General features: G+C 31.4%; 1 protein-coding gene across 1 annotated transcript; it reads left to right on the top strand.

The window, feature by feature from the left end:
- Positions 1–273: 273 nt before the first annotated feature.
- LOC125071112 (kinesin heavy chain-like) lies at positions 274–19,544 on the top strand. Its single transcript, XM_047681203.1, has 10 exons — positions 274–344; positions 950–1,028; positions 2,168–2,281; positions 2,782–2,969; positions 8,860–9,005; positions 10,710–10,884; positions 15,118–15,218; positions 16,007–16,114; positions 16,689–16,867; positions 17,405–19,544. The coding sequence occupies exons 1-10, from the start codon at positions 274–276 to the stop codon at positions 19,529–19,531; spliced, it is 3,288 nt and encodes a 1,095-aa protein (XP_047537159.1). The 3' UTR covers positions 19,532–19,544.
- The last annotated feature ends 124 nt before the right edge of the window (positions 19,545–19,668 follow it).

Genomic DNA, 19,668 nt, shown 5'->3' with positions numbered 1-19,668 from the left:
GGATTTACTCAATATATTTGTAAATAAGATCATTCCCGGTGTATAATTTAAAATAAAAATGTATTAGGTATTATAAATCATACCTATAACTACTTTTCTGTGCATTTTTTTATTTCCGATATTTAATACATTTTGATTGTACTATTTTTAACTAGACGATATATCTACTAAAAGTATCGAAGGACTTTTTTTATCCGTAAGTAAAATAATTAATTCAGTAATTAGATATATGTACATATAGAATCCTAATTCCTAGTTATGTAAGGACCCTACATGCGAGAAGAGCCAGACGGCAGCCGGCTAGGTCTTGTCCTTCATTACCCATTAGTGAGGAGTGCAGGGAGGTGAGATCACCTTCGCCCTCTGAGAGCTGCGCCGATTCTCAAGTGGGACAGCAAGGAAGGGGCTGAGGATGCATTACAACATCACGATCCCGCAGTCTTTCCGATCCATGCCTAATTGGTTTTAGTGGTTAAGAATTCTAAATTACCCCACCCGGAGACACGGGCAAAAATAAAATAAAAATTACATTTAGGATATATTAGATATAGTCAAAATTTGTTAAGGCAACCACTTTTATAACCTACAAAGGTAAAAATCGCCAACGACTTTAGAGGCGAACCCTTAGTTGAAGATATGTCTAAATAAATGTCTATTTTTGAGATTTCCTCTACTTCTTAAAAAGGGACAACGCGTCCTAAAATAGCTGCATCCGTGATCCGATGCACGCGCTAAGTTTTAATGAGTTTACGTGAAGCTCGTGCGTGTGTATAGTCAAGATTTTACAGAAGTACAAAAGGCAAAATATTACCTACTGATATTATGTCGAACGTAAAATTAGCAATAAGAGTGCGACCTTTCACAGAAAAGTTAGTTACATTTTATAGCTAGAAAAAGTTATACAATTATTATTATAAGTAATTTGTGTGTGTTTTTTTTTCAATTTTAGAGAACTTAAGTTAGATATATATAGCGTGCCAGTTGTGAGTGTTCTTGACGAAAATACAATTACGATAACCAATATAAAGGTAAGTCATATCAAAACAAATGAAACATGTATTAAAGGTTCTAAACTTATTTCCTGAATTTAAATTAGAATTTTTGGTTCTCTTTCGGCTAACGTAAAATTTTGTCATAAAATTGAACAGGCAGTAAATATAGGTTTTTATAAGGTATAATGACATAAATTTTGTTTGACCCGCTTTGGATTTATATAAGCTAACTTCAATTCAATTTTACTTTTGACGATATTCCTGTCTCAATAAACGCAATATCTAACGAAATGGCACTGGTTTCATCTGAGATTAACTCGATCGCACAAACAAGCTCCGTTTTTTCTAATGATAAATTATAAATATAAATAAATCTCGACGTCACTTTTCAAATAAAATTGTAATTTAATTTTAATCATAATTTAATTTTACATCTCAAAAAAGTTAGAAACTGATAAAAACATCTGCGACAGCAGAATCAATCCCATTGACATGGTTTGCAAAAATACTTTTATTTTGTTTAAAGATATAGATTAAATTATAAAAAGATGATTAGTTATTTTATTCTTTTTATCGTTTTAATACCTTGTCAAAATTCGAAAACTATTCTAGAGAAAGTATAAAATTAGCCATATTATGGTATCAAAAAGATGATTACAGTTGTAAGTGTAAAACTCATTGCTTCGATTCCAATTAAATAATAAGCCATAATCTATTTCGAATAAATTTGGTCGTAGTGCTTTGTGCAGGCCCTGGGTTGCTATCACACACTCATCAGATATCTTACCGCTAAACAGCTGTACATACATATGTACTTAATATTGTTGTGTTCAGGTATGAAGGATGTGTGATCCGGGTCTTCTACATGTACATTGTTAAGGGACATAATATCTTAGCGCAAAGTTGGTGGCGCATCGATGAATAGATAAGATACATTTGTCCATCCGCCTATAAATATTATACACAACCAAAAAATACAATAGATATTTAATAGAACATCTTAAACCACACTGACAAGGAGCATGATCGTCGGCTTGTCTCGTTTGAGAATGGCCACCGTGGTTAAAACTGATCACGAGGGGATCAAATCATATTGAATATTTCGCTGTAACTATTACTACATACGTAGTCAGGGCTTGTCTAGTAATGTATTAAAAACTTATATCATTGCGTAGGTAAATACATCAGGCGCTGGTGACAGTCGCAAACGTGTCCGACGCTACTACGTCGACTATGCGTTTAACAGTGCATGCGCAACAACACATCCAGATTATGCATCGCAGGAAAAGGTCATTACAATTTTTATTTTTTAACAAAATGAAATATGCGATATAATATACTCGTATTTCTAATTTTTGTAATTCTCCAAAGCGTTATCTGGTTCGTTATCAACTATAAATAAGTTGCATCTACGAATCTTTCTCATGCTACATCATATCATAATCACCTTAAATTGGTAATAAGGTTTCGTGCAAGCCCGTCTGGGTAGGCACCACTCAGTCATATATTCTACCGTTAAACAGATGTGTTCCCGTTTGAAGGGTGAGTGAGGTGGGTAATTATTGGCACAAGGGACATAACATCTCTGTTCCAAGGTTGGTAACGTATTGGCGATGTAATAAATTGTTAAAATTTCTTATGGTATTAATGTTAACGGGCAGTGATGGTTCCATCATCTATGGACCTGTCCGTCTAATTATATAATTAAAAATAATCACCATATTACCGGCGGCAAATTTATTTTATGTAACTATGTTGAGAGTTTCTTAAATAAAGCATTTATTTTCAGATATTCGATACAGTCGGACGTCAAGTTTTATCTACAATATCCCGTGGTCGGTCAGCTTGCGTTTTGACTTATGGCCAGAGTGCGACAGGGAAGACTCATACAATGGTGGGGTCAGCAGTGCAACCGGGTTTGATACCACGTATTTGCAAGGCCTTGGCCGAGGAATTACCTGTAGATATTACTGTCAGGTATTTAATTTCTTTTAAAGTATTTATGATTGTTATAAAAAAGCGTGAATCAGCTTGGGGTTCAAAATTAATCAAGACTAAATTAATGATAATTAGTTGTACTAATTTAAAGTATTAACAATATAAAAAGGATAGTTATACAAATTAAATATCAATAAGAAATTGTATAAAAGAAAAAACACTAGCAAAGAAAAAAGGATAAATAATAATTAATCAAATCAATTTATTTCATTTAAGTAAACAATACAATAAAGCATTTTTCAATCGTAAATATTTAAACTCTACCGCCGTTTCGGAAAGTAGATTCTAGCGGCATCAGCGGAAGAAAATTGCATAGTTGTTTTTCACATTTATTATAATGTTATTCACAATTATTGTTCAATCTGTCCTGTGATAGAACGAGAGCCTAAACCAGGATTTTTATTTTCTAAAAAGTATTATTTTAATGGATAATAAAATTTATTGATTAATTTAGTCTTAAAAAAGCTTTTCAAATTTGTTATTCTTTTTTTGGTTATTCGTATGCAAGCGGAATGCCCCCTGCATTACAAGTTATTATTTTTATTTATTTTATTAATAGTATGTATATCCGCTTTTATGGATTGTTTGCAGCTGTTAATATACCTACTTCTTTCAAATTGTCGCGTAATGAGGTCCTGGAACTAGTATTGTATATACTTCGGATAGCTCTTTTCTGCAGAATAAATATCATTTGATTATCTGTGGCATTACCCCCATAACAACATTCCATATGACATAAGATTATGAAAATTACTAAAATAAATTGTAGTTACGAGTACTTGTGACAGAGCACTGTTTACGACGTCATAGATGTTTATCTTTCTGTCAAGTTTAATCATTTACCATCTGTAATGTCAAAAGTCTCATTAACAAAATAAGGTAAATCATTTACATATGTTAAAAACAGCTGAGGTCCTAAAATTGAACCTAGTGGTACACCCGTTTATAACAGAGCGGCATTTGATTTTGCACCGTTAAAAACAACCTTTAAAAATCTTTCATTAGGGGAGGAGGAAATGAATTTTAATCAATAAATTAATTAAATAATTAAGATATATAATAGCTAAGCTTTCACATTGAATTTCATTTGTTTTTTAGACTTACAAGACTATATTTCGAGACAATGTTTTATCTTTTAAGACTTACAAGATGGCAAAGTTTTTAAGATACTGACATAATTGGCAATTTTTATTTATGGTCACTGTTATTAGTAATATTTACTTGACATATTATTATTTTTTATTAATATAATATGGAAACTAAAAATTATTTATTTAAACGAGTTAAGGTTGAATGAAGGCCGAGGTAATTTTTCAAAGCAAAATAATACGGTACGAAATCAAAATGAGTTTAATAGCATATCTGCATTAGAATTGAATGCCGTTCAATTTTCTCTATATGTGGGTAGCAATTTTGTCAGATAGCAAATTGTTTCACTATCATAATGCATTCAACGTAAAGAAACGCAGAGATGGCCAAGTCTCACGCGATTGGCGAATATGTCTATCTTTTACTTTTCCAGACACTAAATTAGTATACACAAATTTAGCTTTTATTTATATCACGTTAACTTTTACCTTTTTTAATTTTGTACTTACATCTTAAAAAACAGTAATTTTTTAAATTGGTTGTTTTGGGGTCAATATAAATTCTGGTTATTCAAAAGTACAAGTTACTTATTAAAAGTAGGTAAAATACGGATAAGCACATACGTATTAGATTTGACTGGGTGCGTTATTATAGTTCTTAGTGTTAACTAAATTAAATGGCGTATTTAACATGAAATTTTTATAAGAGTTACATTTTAAATTTAGGTTAAATTTTATGAATATGATATTTATTATTTTATGTGTAGTTTATTTTAACGGAATCAGTAAATAATATTTTTTATAACGTTTAACATTAATTCAAAAACTTTTAAAACAAAATGTAGGTATTTTTTATAACAAATATTAAAACAAGTGAATAAATCAGGACTAAAACAATAAAGATTTCCCAATAGAATTAAGCCTCAATTGATACTCAATCAATTGCCTAATTGATACATAAATTGAGAATTAGAGTGGCAAACGTTATTGAAAAGTTTTTTGATGAAATACAGAAATTACATCGTAATTACAGTCATGACCATTAGATGCGGCTAAATTTTAGTAACAAATGTTTCTAAACCTGGCATTGAATTTGCATTTAAACAAGTCACTGTACCAGATTTAAAAAAATCGAAGAGTATTTTTAAAAAATGTTCCACTATTAAAACGTCCAATCTTTTATATATATACATATGAAGAAATATCTTGTAAAGTTTTATACAAGGAGTATTAATGAATAAATATAATTAGAGGAAGTCCGGATGACTTGCTCAATGGGAGAGCCGAATCATGTTCAAAATTTCTGCTTGTGGATCCTCTCACCATTATACACTATGATCGTTTTGGATTAGTAAGCACGTTGCGAAAAATGTTCGCTCCGAAGGAAATTTTCTAAATTTTAGTGGTCTGGATATTACAACCATACGTTTAGAGGTACATTTTATGTAATATTATTTATATGTTGCTTGTTTGTATTGTACTGTACTATAACTAAAGCAATTTTTTTTTACTTTATTAGTATTTTTTTCTGACATCCTCTCTGACAAGATTCAAACTAAAATGAAGAGAAACAATAAAAAAAATATATATAACAAAAGAAAAGGTAGAAGAAAAAAGCCATGAAGGATAACAAGGTTCAATGTATGAGAGATATAAATTGTAAAGGAAAGAAAGTGTTAACATTTGAAAAATCTCTGCAGAAATAATTGTATGTACTCGTACTGCATTGTTTTCCAAGTAGAACAAAAAATATAACTAAGTGACGTCGTTTATGGCTGAACGTCCGTGGGATATGTATAGACTTACAGAAAATATCAATGATATCATTTCTCACGAATAGGATTTTAAAGAGTCATTAGACTATTTTGATGACTGAATATAAATTTTGAGAGTGGTGGTGGTTTTTAGCGCTAATAATACGCTCTATATAAAATATTAATTTATATATCTGTATTTTTTATAGTATTATATATTTGAAAATGTTATACATGACTATAAAGCTAACACATACAATCAAAGTCGAATCTATTCATCCTTGTCACAAGAAATTACCAATTATAACTAAAAAGCTCAACTATATGTTTAAATGAATAATTTTGCTTAAAACAGTTTCTCCACTAAACGAATTTTTTTTTTGTCCTCAATTTTTGGATCATCGCAGTTGCCAACAATAATATTATTGATTACATTTTGAAGAATGCAGACGGTTGAAAACAGAGAAGAACAGAGAGAACAGAGAGTTGATTCTGTATTTACGAGGTAATTTAAATTTTGTATCATCGCGTTATGAATTTGAAAACCTAATTCAAGTCACGAAATGTGTACATCGGCGAACGTCACTTTTCTCATTCGCCATGTAGCCATTACAGGTTATTGTGTTCTGCCGATAAATCAATGGTCATCTCAACTATTTTTTTCTGTTACAACTTAATATATTATAACAAATTAATTTCATTTTTAACAATAAATAAATCATCTTTGATTAGTAATACTACTGGGCTAGTTCAATTGATACGGTGAGTTATAATTCTTGACTATGTATGTCCGCGAACATGAAACTCCAAGTTACTTTTGAATTAACGAGCCGAAATTTGGATATCATTTAGTTTGAGGCATGTAAAGAATATGAAATTAATAATTTATATGATATGGTTACCTACCATAAAGTATATGCTAAGGAAATATCGGAACAGGTCAAATATTGAAAAGGAGACAAATATTCACGGTAACTTACTTTCATCTTTTAAGCAAGAAGAAAAAAGATTTTAAATATTAGAAAAAATATTATTCACATCAGTAAACTTTCACACTTACTAAGAATTTTTACAATATATTATTATCTCTTAAATACTGCTCCGCTAGATTTAAGAAAAATCGAACAGTAATCTTGATAGTAATCGTAAGTAATATTACAAATGTGAAAGTGAGTTTGTTTATTTATTATGATTTCATGTCGTAACTCCTCAACTGATCATCGTGAAATTTTGCATACAAGTTATCATAGGGGTACAGATAAGGACACAGGTAGCCTGACATCTGAGACCTCGCCCTTATAAGCGGGTGAAGACGCGGTTGGAAACTGAAACTAATCTGATCGCACTACTAAAACTCTCTAATCTAATATCACTGTATTTTCGTATTTTTCGATTGTGGAAAATCAAATACGTTTTCTTCTTCAACACATAAACTTTTCTCCATTACAAGTTTCTTTACATTAACTCTGGATTATTATGAAAGTCATTAGTAACGCAATACCTTTGCGTTTTTACAATGCCACTGGGCTTATCTTTCATCACCTGCCGCGACTTTCTTAACAAAACGCATAGGATTAAGTCAGCAGTAATAAACGTAGATAAAAAAGACATTACGCCCCCTTTTCAAGGTCGGAGCGACACGCGAACTTCGCACCCTTTACGATTGCGGTGTTATCACTACTAATATCTATATACGAATATATCACGACATAGGTACATATGTAACGTGTCTTTCGAATGTGTGGGAGAAACAATAAGGTTGTTACTGATAAATGGTTCGGTTACATTACTATTAAGACCATTGAAAGTTGTAGATACAAAACGTATGTATTTTTATTTATATTTATTAAATCAGTTCAAACCGCAAATAAGTTACGTAACAATGTAAGAGATTGTTTATTTGTCAATCGTGGCACTACTTCAAGTCATAAAATATTTTAAAAGGTTTTTGTCAAGTTGGCGAAAAGTCACACCGAATTTTTTCTTGTTGAAACTCTCTCCAATAAACAGTTCTTGCATGAAGTTTAAACACGAATCCTTAAAATTTTAATAATATTTTCATTAAACACATAAAAAGTTTTGTCAACCTTAATCGCAAACATAAAACATTGTAGTCAGGCGATATCTAACGATACGGCTTCACACCTGGATTAAATTGACACGTGACTCCGTACTAGCCGCCCGCCTTAGTTTGTGCAGAACAGTCTTCCCTGCCTATCCTCTTATAATACAGATATAGTGTGCGTCTATACTTATATAGTGAGTAGGATTGTGTGAGTAATTTAGAATTAAATATTTGTCTGTGATAAATAAGGAATTCGTTCAGGACTGTATGCTGGCGACTATATCCAAAGTTTCGCGTTTAAGTAATAAAACTCATGCACTGAAAATTATTTTTTGTATTATTAGTTTTTTTTCTTAGTTTATAATTTATGTTTTTTTTTTATATTGCATATTATTATGAGTTGTACGATGTAGCGTGACGGCCGTTTAACAGAATTATAGACTCTGTCTGATAAATACGGGTTAGATTATACAAATAACACAGCAGTACCCGACATTTTTACAATTTGTAGAGTAGGACATATTATTGTCCAAAATGCAATACTCTAAGAAAATAATGCAATAATATAATTGCGAAGTTCTGTCGTTAAAATTTTTACCAATCGGTGCCCCATTGCGCAGTGATATCAGCTGTACGTTAATTAGTGCACAGCTGTATATTTGGTTGTGTATTTATACTTTTACTTATAAAACGCGAGAATCTCGACAGAGGATGTGCAACTGCACCCTGACCAAACGGTCAAACTGTTGTGTCCTCCATATTTATTACAATCAGGCTGTTAATCAACTCTGTGGTTGAAGTTGTTATTATATTTCTGTAGAGTCAGTTAATAGCTTAAATCTATCCTCTACCGAGTTCTACTAAGTCTTGCTTGAATTTTCCAAATCGTAAATAACATAAAATTTCCATTTAGATTGATGTACATATAATTTAGTGTTATATTGATCATACTATTATTTTAGCTTCTTAGAGATATACAACGAGCGGGTCCACGATCTTCTAGCTGGTGAAGCACCCTTATCTCTTAACTCCCTTCCAAGGCGAAAAGGAAACGCACGCAAAGACCTGCGAGTAAGGGAGCACCCGACTAAGGGACCTTACGTACAAAGTAAGTAGCCATAAATATAAATAAGTTTACTTTTGTAAATTATGCTTCGAAAAAACATGGATAATTGTATAAGTTTTAATGGTCTTAGTTAATAACGTGTTACATTATTTTATTTGTTATTGTATTTGAGTAATATAAATCTTTCAAAGCACGTTGATTTAAATTTAGCACCTTAATTAAATACATTTATCTTAACGACGGTCATATTAATAATAATTTGTTTCTTATGAATTATAATAAAATTTGAATTTTAAAAGACATAATTTGTATTTATATATAGACTATTATCATTTAAACTTAGGTAATATTTTATATGCAGTGCTATTCCGAAAGAAATCATTTCGTAAAATGTTAAAATTACGTCGATGCGATGTTATTGTGTTATGCATCCTATAAATATTATTACTGTTATAGTCAATGTCGTATATTATTTTCTGATATTCCACGATCGTGTCGTGGTGAGTATCGAGTTTGTTGTTAAAGAATAGGTTTAATGACATAAGGACAACGATCGAAACAACTTGTGCTAAACTAGATTTTTAATAATGTTTAAAAACTAAATTAAATTGTGTTTACCCCCAACGTATTCTTTTAATATACATATTATTATCTATTATCTATAAAGTCAATAATGTTTTATTCTTTTGTTTTATAGCAAAAATCAGTAGGCAAATATGGATCTTATTCAAATTTGTCTACATATTTGTAATTACAAAATATGTCTTAAAATTTTAGTCTTGTTGAGCAATTTCCTTGCGCAATATTCGTGCGTGTTTCTCGGTAATTAGTGAAGTACAAATATAATAAAATTTTATGGCATATATCGCCATAAACTTAAATTACTTTTCGGAATTTAAAATTTATACATTTACATTTATGTTAGTATTTTAAAATTAGTATCAGGTGTCCTAAGCATGATAACTGAACTATATATAATATAATATATTTTTCTGAGTAGGTAACTGGCTAACCAGTAAATTATACTAAATTATTCCACCAACAAACAGCGATACTTTGAACATTAGCGTGTTTGAATTCGTATGATCAATTCCGTCTTTTCAATACACTAGGGGATAACTGACAAATAAACAACATTTGAAATCGAATGGACGTCATATTATTGGTCGAGAGCTTGATTAAACTATGATATTAAGGATTTGCAAAAAAAATACATTTTGAGGGTAGGCAGTAGGAGGTATAGTGTAGTATTATACTTAAACATAGGTATATTAATCGAGATTTATAAAAAAATATTAAATTATTTATTTATAAATTGCAGGGAATGCGTAAATCTAAGGTTATTTATTCCTTCTTCGATTGGAACAACAAGGCGGATAGGTACACTGTTGTTTTTTTTTTTTGGCGGTGAATTATCAGAGCAGGAAATAACTATGAATGAGTTACATCGTCTTGCAATTTGCATTGTCAGTGTATAAGACACAAGTAACCTATTAATTTCTATTTATACTTTTAATGTACTCCTATAAAATATTCAATTAATAAGAGATATAGAAAAATAAATGTATTATCGCTTACTAGCGAGCTTCTGTATGTATTTTGGTTAAGGAAATTTGAAATCTCAAAATTCAGCGGGAAATGTATTTACATATATTTACTTATATATAAAAAAATCAGATTGATTTTATCGGTAGATAGTCATACGTCTACTTTTCTATCATAAATAGAAAAAAAAATTGTTGCCAGATCTTCGTCGCGTGACAGTTCATGACGTAGAGACATTGCTGGCCGTGGTAAACGAAGGCACGCGCAGGCGTCGAACAGCTGCTACTAAGCGTAATATCTGCTCTTCGAGGTCTCACGCATTATTAGAGCTGGTAACACCACACGCTACATTGCATCTCGCTGATCTTGCTGGCAGGTATTTATGTTACTTCTTTCGGTTACCACACCTTTAGTTCAATAATGAATGCTTAGAAAATAGAGATATCGTGAAAAATTTCTCGAGACATCTTGTGATACTTGGGGGTAGGCCTTTGCGCAAACCCGCCTGGATATGTACCAGCCACTCAACATATGTATATTCCATCGCCAATCAGCAATAGTTAGTATTGTTGTGTTCGTGTTTGAAGGGTAAGTGAGCCAGTGTAATTAAAGGGCATAACTTCTTAGTCCCCAAGGTCGTTGAAGCATTTGTCTGTAAGGAATTGTAATTTTTTTTACGGTGTCAATGTCTATGGTGATTGTCGACCAATATTAGATTGGTCGCCAATCACCATGCACGTCTGTCTATTTATGCCATAAAAATACGGAATTACCTATTCTGGACGAGACATTTGTTTTTCTATTGTTTAGTACCATTTCCTAATACAATCGTAGTAAAAAAACTACATTACATAAGTACTACCGTTGTACGTATATGGAAATATATATTTGATTGCTTAAAATAAATTATGTCCTTTCCATCACATCATTATATATATAATTAAAGAAAATATTTTACTATTTTTTTTTATATATAATTAGGCAATATGACATTGATTTTAATATGATATCATTTTTGTTTCTGTTTAATATATTTGTCGTACCTCTGAATTTTGTTTCATAATATTGTATTTATTCAAAGCTATTTAAAATTGTTAGGGAACTGGCAAATTCACTACATACTTTGCTCACGTGGTAGACATTTTTACCTATCATAAGAGTAAATAACAATCGCATCTTGAATTAAGTTGCACTGCGTTGGTACATGACATTACATTGATTGTTAAAAATATACATAATTAGGTCGTGTCTCTCAAATTCATTTAAAAATCTTACAAAAACCTAAGAAGCGTAATTAGTCACTGGGAAATTAGCTTTAAATCGAGTGTTAGTTTGTAGCGAGCAGGCATACAAACATATAGACCGACATTTTAGTTAATTAAACAAAGAAATCTTTCGTGTAAATAATATTTACGGTAAGAGGGAGTGAGCTTGGAGACAAAGCTGTATAATATTTGTTTATTAATATGATATAGTGACAAACTAAAAAAAAAAGCCAAGTGCGAGTCGGACTCGCCCATGAAGGGTTCCGTAGCAGCAAGTAACAAGATTTATGTTTATGAAATTAAATTTTTTATTTTTATATTTGAGTTGATTGAATGAAAGGTATATTACTTTTTACGATTTATGATGTATTAAAAAAACTATTTACTATATTTCGTTAAAACTATTTTTCGGTGGAAGTTTGCATGGTAATGTACATTATATGTTTTTTTAGTTTTATCATTCTCTTATTTTCGAAGTTACAAGGAGGGCACACACATTTTACCACTTTGGAAGTGTCTTTCGCGCAAACTATCCGGTTAAGAAAAAATGATATTAGAAACCTCTATAACATTTTTAAAGACCTATCCATAGACCTATCCATACAAGTGTAAGGGTTTGATGAAAAAAAAATTTTTGAGTTTCAGTTCTAAGTATGGGGAACCCCCATAATTTATTGTTTTTTTTTCTATATTTGTGTGAAAATTTTAATGCGGTTCATCTACTTAGTTTCGGAAAAAAGTGGCTGTGACATACGGACGGACGGACAGAAAGACAGACACGACGAATCTATAAGGGTTCCGTTTTTTCCATTTAGCTACGGAATTCCAAAAATAGATAATTCCAATAGTTATCTGTAAGCAAAAAGCAAAAAAATATCGGTATTAATTCTTTTTTAACTTAGAGCTTAATCTCTTTTTATATAACTTACCTATACACCATAATTTTGTCATATATTGTGTAACTATGGCTCCGGTATTCTTAATAAGTATTATTCCAACATTGCTATGGACGAGGCAATCCAAAACGAGTTTGCAAATGCTTGATTAGTTGTTTTTATGAGTGTATTTGATTTTGCATGTATTTGAGATATGTAGGTGCAATTGAATGAAAATGAGTTAATTATATTCGGTAATATCAATGTTGTACGACCGGTACAAATAAATAACATGAAAAGCCCTGGATGTTTGCCATCATATAATCCTGATGGGATAAATTTGAACATCAGCCCCAAAGACATGTGTATATTATTAAGTATAATTTTTATTAGAATACGAATTATTAGCATTAAGCAAATTTTATACAAACAAAAATAATAAAAAAAGATTCTGAACAAATCATGATCGCGTAGAAGAATGCCAGCAGCATTTCTACGTTGAACCGCAATTCCGATCCTCTGGCCAAAAAATTATCCAGCCTTACTGTGGAGGCAATAAGGCGAGGTGTTATACTCTTAATGAAGGATTTTGCACACTACTACAAGGTCTAAGTGTACTGTAAATACAGTACAATACAATACAATACAATTGGAATTTTATGTTCCCATGTTTTTGAATCGTTGATCATACGCGGAGCAAAAGGGAAGGTATTAATCATTGTACATGTGTCTTTATGTATCGAAGCTAATGCACTTCATCTAAGTATTATTCTAAGCGATATCAACAATTGATATAGGTAAATATATTAAACAATCTTTATAATTCATAGAAAAACGCTGACATAATATATTACCATACAAATATTTCTATTGCGTTCATCAGTGAGGTTTTGACTGCTTAAGAAGTTGTCGATTATGTTTTATAATTAAGGTCAAGGCAGATATAGTATAAATAAGGTTAAACAAGAGTACAAAATATAATATAATTAAGTTTATAAATTATGTTTAACTTTTCCAAAGTTATTCATTCAGGAACTCAAAGAAGAACATACATTCAAGGGTAAGAGTCATAGCTTACGCAGATAGTATGGTTCCGTAGTATTTATATAAACCGATATAAATAAATATATACAGATCAAATTTAAACTATATTATGATTTTTGAAGTAGTTTTTCTTTAAAAATCATAAAATGAAAATAGCTTTTATCTAAGTACCTAAGAGAACCACTGTCAAAAAGCTGGTGCTTTTTTGGGATTGGTTATCTAGTAGGAAATCTGTGCAACGGCGACAGAGCTGGCTAACGGCTAAGTAAAACTTTCGCTGCGTAATAATTCTTACATTTTTGATGTTATCTTGTAAAATAAGCAACTGAGTTATGTGATAAACAGTGCCTGGTTTATTACTTGGAAAAATCTTCAATAAAAAGAATAATACTACAAGTAAAGTCACAAAGTAATTATTAATTTACTAGTTTCCGTCCGCGATTGAAGGGATGTCAGGTATTAGATCTGATAACGTGCATGCAAATTTGTTACAAGATTAATCTCAATACTGATGAATGCAGTTACTGCATTGCATAAGAAAGATCACATAGATTAAATGATAGCGACCTCTTCCCAAATAGTTCGATAATAATTAAACATGACGCCTGCGTGAGTCAATAGATCTACTTTTAAGTCTTAATGGTATATGATAAACAAATTTTGACGATAAGAAAGTGAGTGTATGATAGTTGGATGTCAGGAAATCGAATGAGTTTGACTTTTGAACCCTAACTAGCGTGTAAGCCTTGGCCCTAAACTTTAACGGAATATATATTTATACGTACATAATTAATATAAATCATTATAATAAATAATATGTCACTAAAATAAGTAATGGTCAATATACCCTTGACCCTTTTTTAACTATAGAAAACGCATAATATAAATAATATGTTATATACGTAATATTATTTATATATCCTTTTTAATTTTTTTAAGTATATTATTTCTATGGATTGATTATACTTAGGTTGCCCAGCGATGAGATTTCGTGTGGTTTTGTTTTCGCATGTGGATTAGAATGGGACACCCATTAAACAACTGTGTAGCTCAAAATAAATTCAACGTGGTACGGATTTTAATTTTTAGTCAGTTATCTTTTTTAGACATCAGTTGAAAACTCCTTAGAACAGACCAATATCGCACATAATCTCATTAAAAGTGCCTTTAGGGTACAATGAAGTTTATTTTTTTTTACCAGGTTCCTCTAGTCGTACATGATGCCGAGCTTGGGATGGATTAAAACACTAACCCGTAAAACTTGGACCCGTAAACTAGATTACAGCGATTAAATTCCATAATCAAATATATTTGTTATGTTAATATAGATGGTCATGAGTGAACGTCATGTTGAGTAATATGAGAATCTAAAATTTAAAATATGTAAGTGGTTACAAAACATATATAATTAATAATATTTTGTAGCGAAAAATCTGTGTGGGAAGGCTGTGCGAGAGGACGTCAGAAGGAAGGAGCCAATATCAACAAATCGTTAGTAGCGCTCAGCAATGTCATCTCGGCGCTAGGTAAATAACGGTTTTTTTTTTATTATATTGGGTTTTACTCAAAACATTCGATTTTGTATCAGGTAACCTCAATGTAAGTTATGAATGCATAAAATATCATATTTTAATAAAAAAAAAATCGAAAACACATTTAGACATGTTCAGTGGAGTTCATTCTATATTGTTGGAAAGTTTTAATTTATATTTCATCAGTAAAAACAATTTCGAATTATTATTATGTAGGTATAAATATAGGAAATAATTTAAATTAAAAATATGTCTAATCCCTTGGCGAAATAATCTGTGCCCTCTTGGCATAAATAAAAGCCAAAACTAAAAAAAAAAGAATGTCTAATCCCACTAATATATTATGTTCTATAAATATCGGTATTGTTATATTATTGACTTCAGTATGAGGGAGTGACGCATTATATAAGAAATAACAAGTAAAGTTATTTAGCGCGAAATAACGCGAAGTGGGGTTTTTATACTGTTTGCACAATCAGTTATGGTGGGGTTTGAGAAAAAAATTGGCGTATCACTTAATATTCGTATGATATGTAACTTAACTAGAACCTGCTTTTTTCACTTTCCTTCTAAAATTTGTTTCTATGTAGTCTGATGACAATCCGCTCAACTTAAATCAGGCTACGACATATACCTTGATATGCTTTTTTTCTTGCAAGAGCCTCGCCATGTTGAGCAGTAATGCTGTCTTCGCGTCATGATACCTCAATAATTGATTTTTTTTGTTTGAATGAAATTGATGTAGATTATTGATTGTATAGGTTTTTTTATTATTATTTTAGTAAGTGGCGGATCTGGACGTAGCAGGTTCGTGCCCTATCGAGATTCAGCGTTAACCTGGTTGTTAAAGGACTGTTTCACGGGTGGCGGCAGCACATTCATAATTGCGAGTAAGATTTATTGCACATATCTTGCTTATTATTTTAACATCCAACTGTAATTAATCAACATTACTAGTTGTGTTTTTTTACATAAAATGATCCGGTTTAGTTTTTATCTCTTATCTATTTTAACCTTTATTTGCATAAATGTCGAAAACAATAGATATTTATGTTAAACCGGTGCCGGTTGTAAAAAAGTTACCCTAACTTACCCTATATAATACAAATCGAACACTATAAGTGTTCGATTTGTAAAAAAATATATAATGTCATGTCATAGATTATCTCAACAAAATATATTGAATCAGACTGGAGAAATATTCGAATTGTAATGGTATGATAGACATATAAAAAAATGGACGTACAAGTTGAAAATTATTTAGCCACTAAGAACTAAACTTCTGCGGTCTGAGTCTGCTGTGGACTAATTTTTTTCGAATATAATTATCGATTGACTAAAAGCTCTTTATGAGACTTGACATATTTTTATTACTAAATTACTTATCCCTCATCGTAACTACTTTCCAACAATTGTTGATTTGGTAAACAAATGCACAACAATTGGAAATGATTTTGCGTGCAGCGGTGTCCCCCAGCGTCTCGTGTTACGGTGAGTCTGCGTCCACTCTTCGCTGGGCAGCTCGCGCGCGACACCTTCCAGACTCGCAAACGTCCACTGTGACTAGCGTCATATCCAAAGCGGCCTTGCAAGCTCAGTTCAATCAGCTGTTAGCTGAGCTGAATCGCCATTTTATTCAATATGTGAGTATTTAATGAAAATATTAGTCTGTATTTTGATTAAGAGTGAAGAGTCTACGAATTTTCAGTGTATAGCTGTTTACTGGGTACTGCTTTGACCTCAATCTAAATTGGCTGGGTATCGGTTTTATATCTGACTTTGTAAATTATTAAAATAACTTTCTTTAATTATTAAGTATATGTATTTCTATAGATATTTGTAATTCATATTTTAGCGCCTAACAGTAATAGATAATTAGTGGTGTTATGTCTTAGTTTGAAGGGTGAATAGGACAGGTTAACTACAGGCAGAGGGGACATAATATCTCAGTTTTTAGGTGGCGCATATGTAATGTCTATGCACGGTGATGAATACTTACCCAAGTGATTTAAATAAAAAGTGATACATCGAAGTTTTCTAATTTTGTACTACTTTTACAAATTTTCTTATTTCTCATTATTATGTCTTAATATCTATTATTGTAAAATATTATCTTTTTATTAACAACACTTAAGAATACTGACTTTTTCGTTAATCTAAAAAGTTGTATTATCTTTCAGAAACTTGAAACTAGACAATTATCGTACGACGATGAGCACTGGAAATTAAATGAAAATCAAAATAACGAGAAATCAAAGACACAAGCAAAGATAGGTAATATAATGAATTTACGATATGTGAAAGGAGAGGGTAGAAATTCTGAATCAACGCCGTCTTCAATTGCCAGTGGAAGTTCGGATGTTATAAACAATATGGACAAAAATGCCGAGATAAGTAATGAAATCAATAAAGAAATAGACAAATTATTTGGACCTGCACTCGAGAGAACTAAAAGCGGTAGTGACATTGAGGTTGCGGCACCTCTTAGGCGTAAGAAGCGTCATTTCCGTTCACAAGAAGTACTTACTAGTGATAAGGCACTACAAAGTAATCAAAGTCATCGTTTATCAGATGCTGATCTTAGTGAAGCACAAGGAGATGACTCACTCAATTTAGACAACTCAAAGACACCACAAAACCCAATTCTCTATGATAATCAGCGAGCTGAGATCATAGCCTCTGTCACAGAAAGATTATATTCTAAGCTTAAAAAAAATGAAGCTGCTGTTTCTAAACAAGAATCTATCGTTGATAAGAAACCAGTGAGTGAGACTAAAATTCTGCAACCCCTAAATGAATTGAAAATTTGTTCGAATGCTAGGCAACGATTGATGGAGCTTAGTAAAAAAGCTTTGAGAAATAAAAGAAAAATAGGAATACCAGCACATACGCAAACAAGAAAGACAGTAATCCGAGTCAAAGATCAAGGTACTGACGTTCAGACAGATCTTCAGTCATATATATGCCATCAAGACCGAAATTGTATATTTTATCGAGATGTCAGTACTGAAACTACGCCGGTGACACCACGTTTAAAGGAAATAGCTGTTGGCCCTAAATATAGCACTTTATCCTACAAAGATAGTTCTACAGTAACTGATTGTAAAAAAGCGAGTTACAAGAATTCATGTACGATGACTGAATTAGTATTAACGAGAAACCACAGTTCACAAACAAATGTTCAGCCTCCTCCTAGGAGGAGAAAACGGCAATCTGCTTATATGAAATATATCAAAAGAATTGAACGGATTAAGTCAAGCACGGATGATAGCAGCGTGTCTCCAGTAATTAATATCAATATATCTCCTATGTACGCAGTGGATTCAGAATCTCAAAGTTCAGACGAAACAATAGATGACTCATTAGACATTGGAAAGGAAAAAGAAAAGCACAGTGTTGCTACAACGCCAGATTTATTAACGAATCACAACAATTTACTAAAAAAACCAGAAGTTAATGAAATGAGAATAAATGATACTAATTTCAATGAAAACTGTGATTTAAGTAATTTCAACAGTATTAAACCATTAGAGTTACATGAGAAAGCCTTAGAAGACTTTTCTGATAAAGATAATGTGCTTTTACCCCGTGTTACAGCTGATTGCGACAGAAAAATAGGCCAGAAAGATTATGAGGATCTTATATTAGGGCGAAATGATAATCTATATCCTTACAATATTAAAGTAGCTCCATCCCGGAAGAAGAATAAACCAAAAACTATCATCCGGTTTAAGGACATAGATGTTACACCTGCAGAATGTTGTAGCAATGAATGGCAGAGAAAAGTTAACGTAGCGAGTAATTCGAGTCAAAACGAAAGTGATATAGAAATAGAGAGTGATGACTCGGCAACTTCTGTTTTAAGCGAAATGGACTCAGATTCATTTTTGTGGAATAAAATTGATTCACTTAATGATAACAATTGGATAACATCTGAAGCAAGAAGTTGGAATGTTTCAGATTCAAAATTAAAAAAAGGATCATGGTGCCCAGATTTGCAATGTGACGAATGTAGCTGTACTAAAAGGGAAAACGAAAATATTGTGACAGTTAAGCAGAGGCATAGCTTAAAAATAAAAAACAAAAGCGAACCTACTACGTTTAACAATATTGAAAGAAAAATTAAAAGTGCTTGTAATAGTTTGGAAGCTTCGGTTCATAAATACGACAACTATTTACTAGAATTCCGAGATAAAACCAAAAAGTACTGTAAGTCAGAAACGCACGCGAGAACACCAAAGGAATATCTTCAGCATTTAATAAAATTAAGGAAGCAAGCTGTGCAATCAAATGATCATAGAAAATAAGTATTTATTTTTAAACGAGTGTATTTATGTGAGTTCAAATATTCATTGTTTTTTTCTGAAATGTACGAAATAATATTGTTTAAACCTTTAATTTTAATTAAATTATAATTTAATTCTAATATTATTAATTATACACA

This window comes from Vanessa atalanta, chromosome 18 (genome assembly GCF_905147765.1).
Source record: "Vanessa atalanta chromosome 18, ilVanAtal1.2, whole genome shotgun sequence".
NCBI lineage: Eukaryota > Metazoa > Arthropoda > Insecta > Lepidoptera > Nymphalidae > Vanessa > Vanessa atalanta.
Note: the sequence above shows the minus strand (reverse complement) of the source record. Positions and strands in the feature narration are given on the sequence as shown.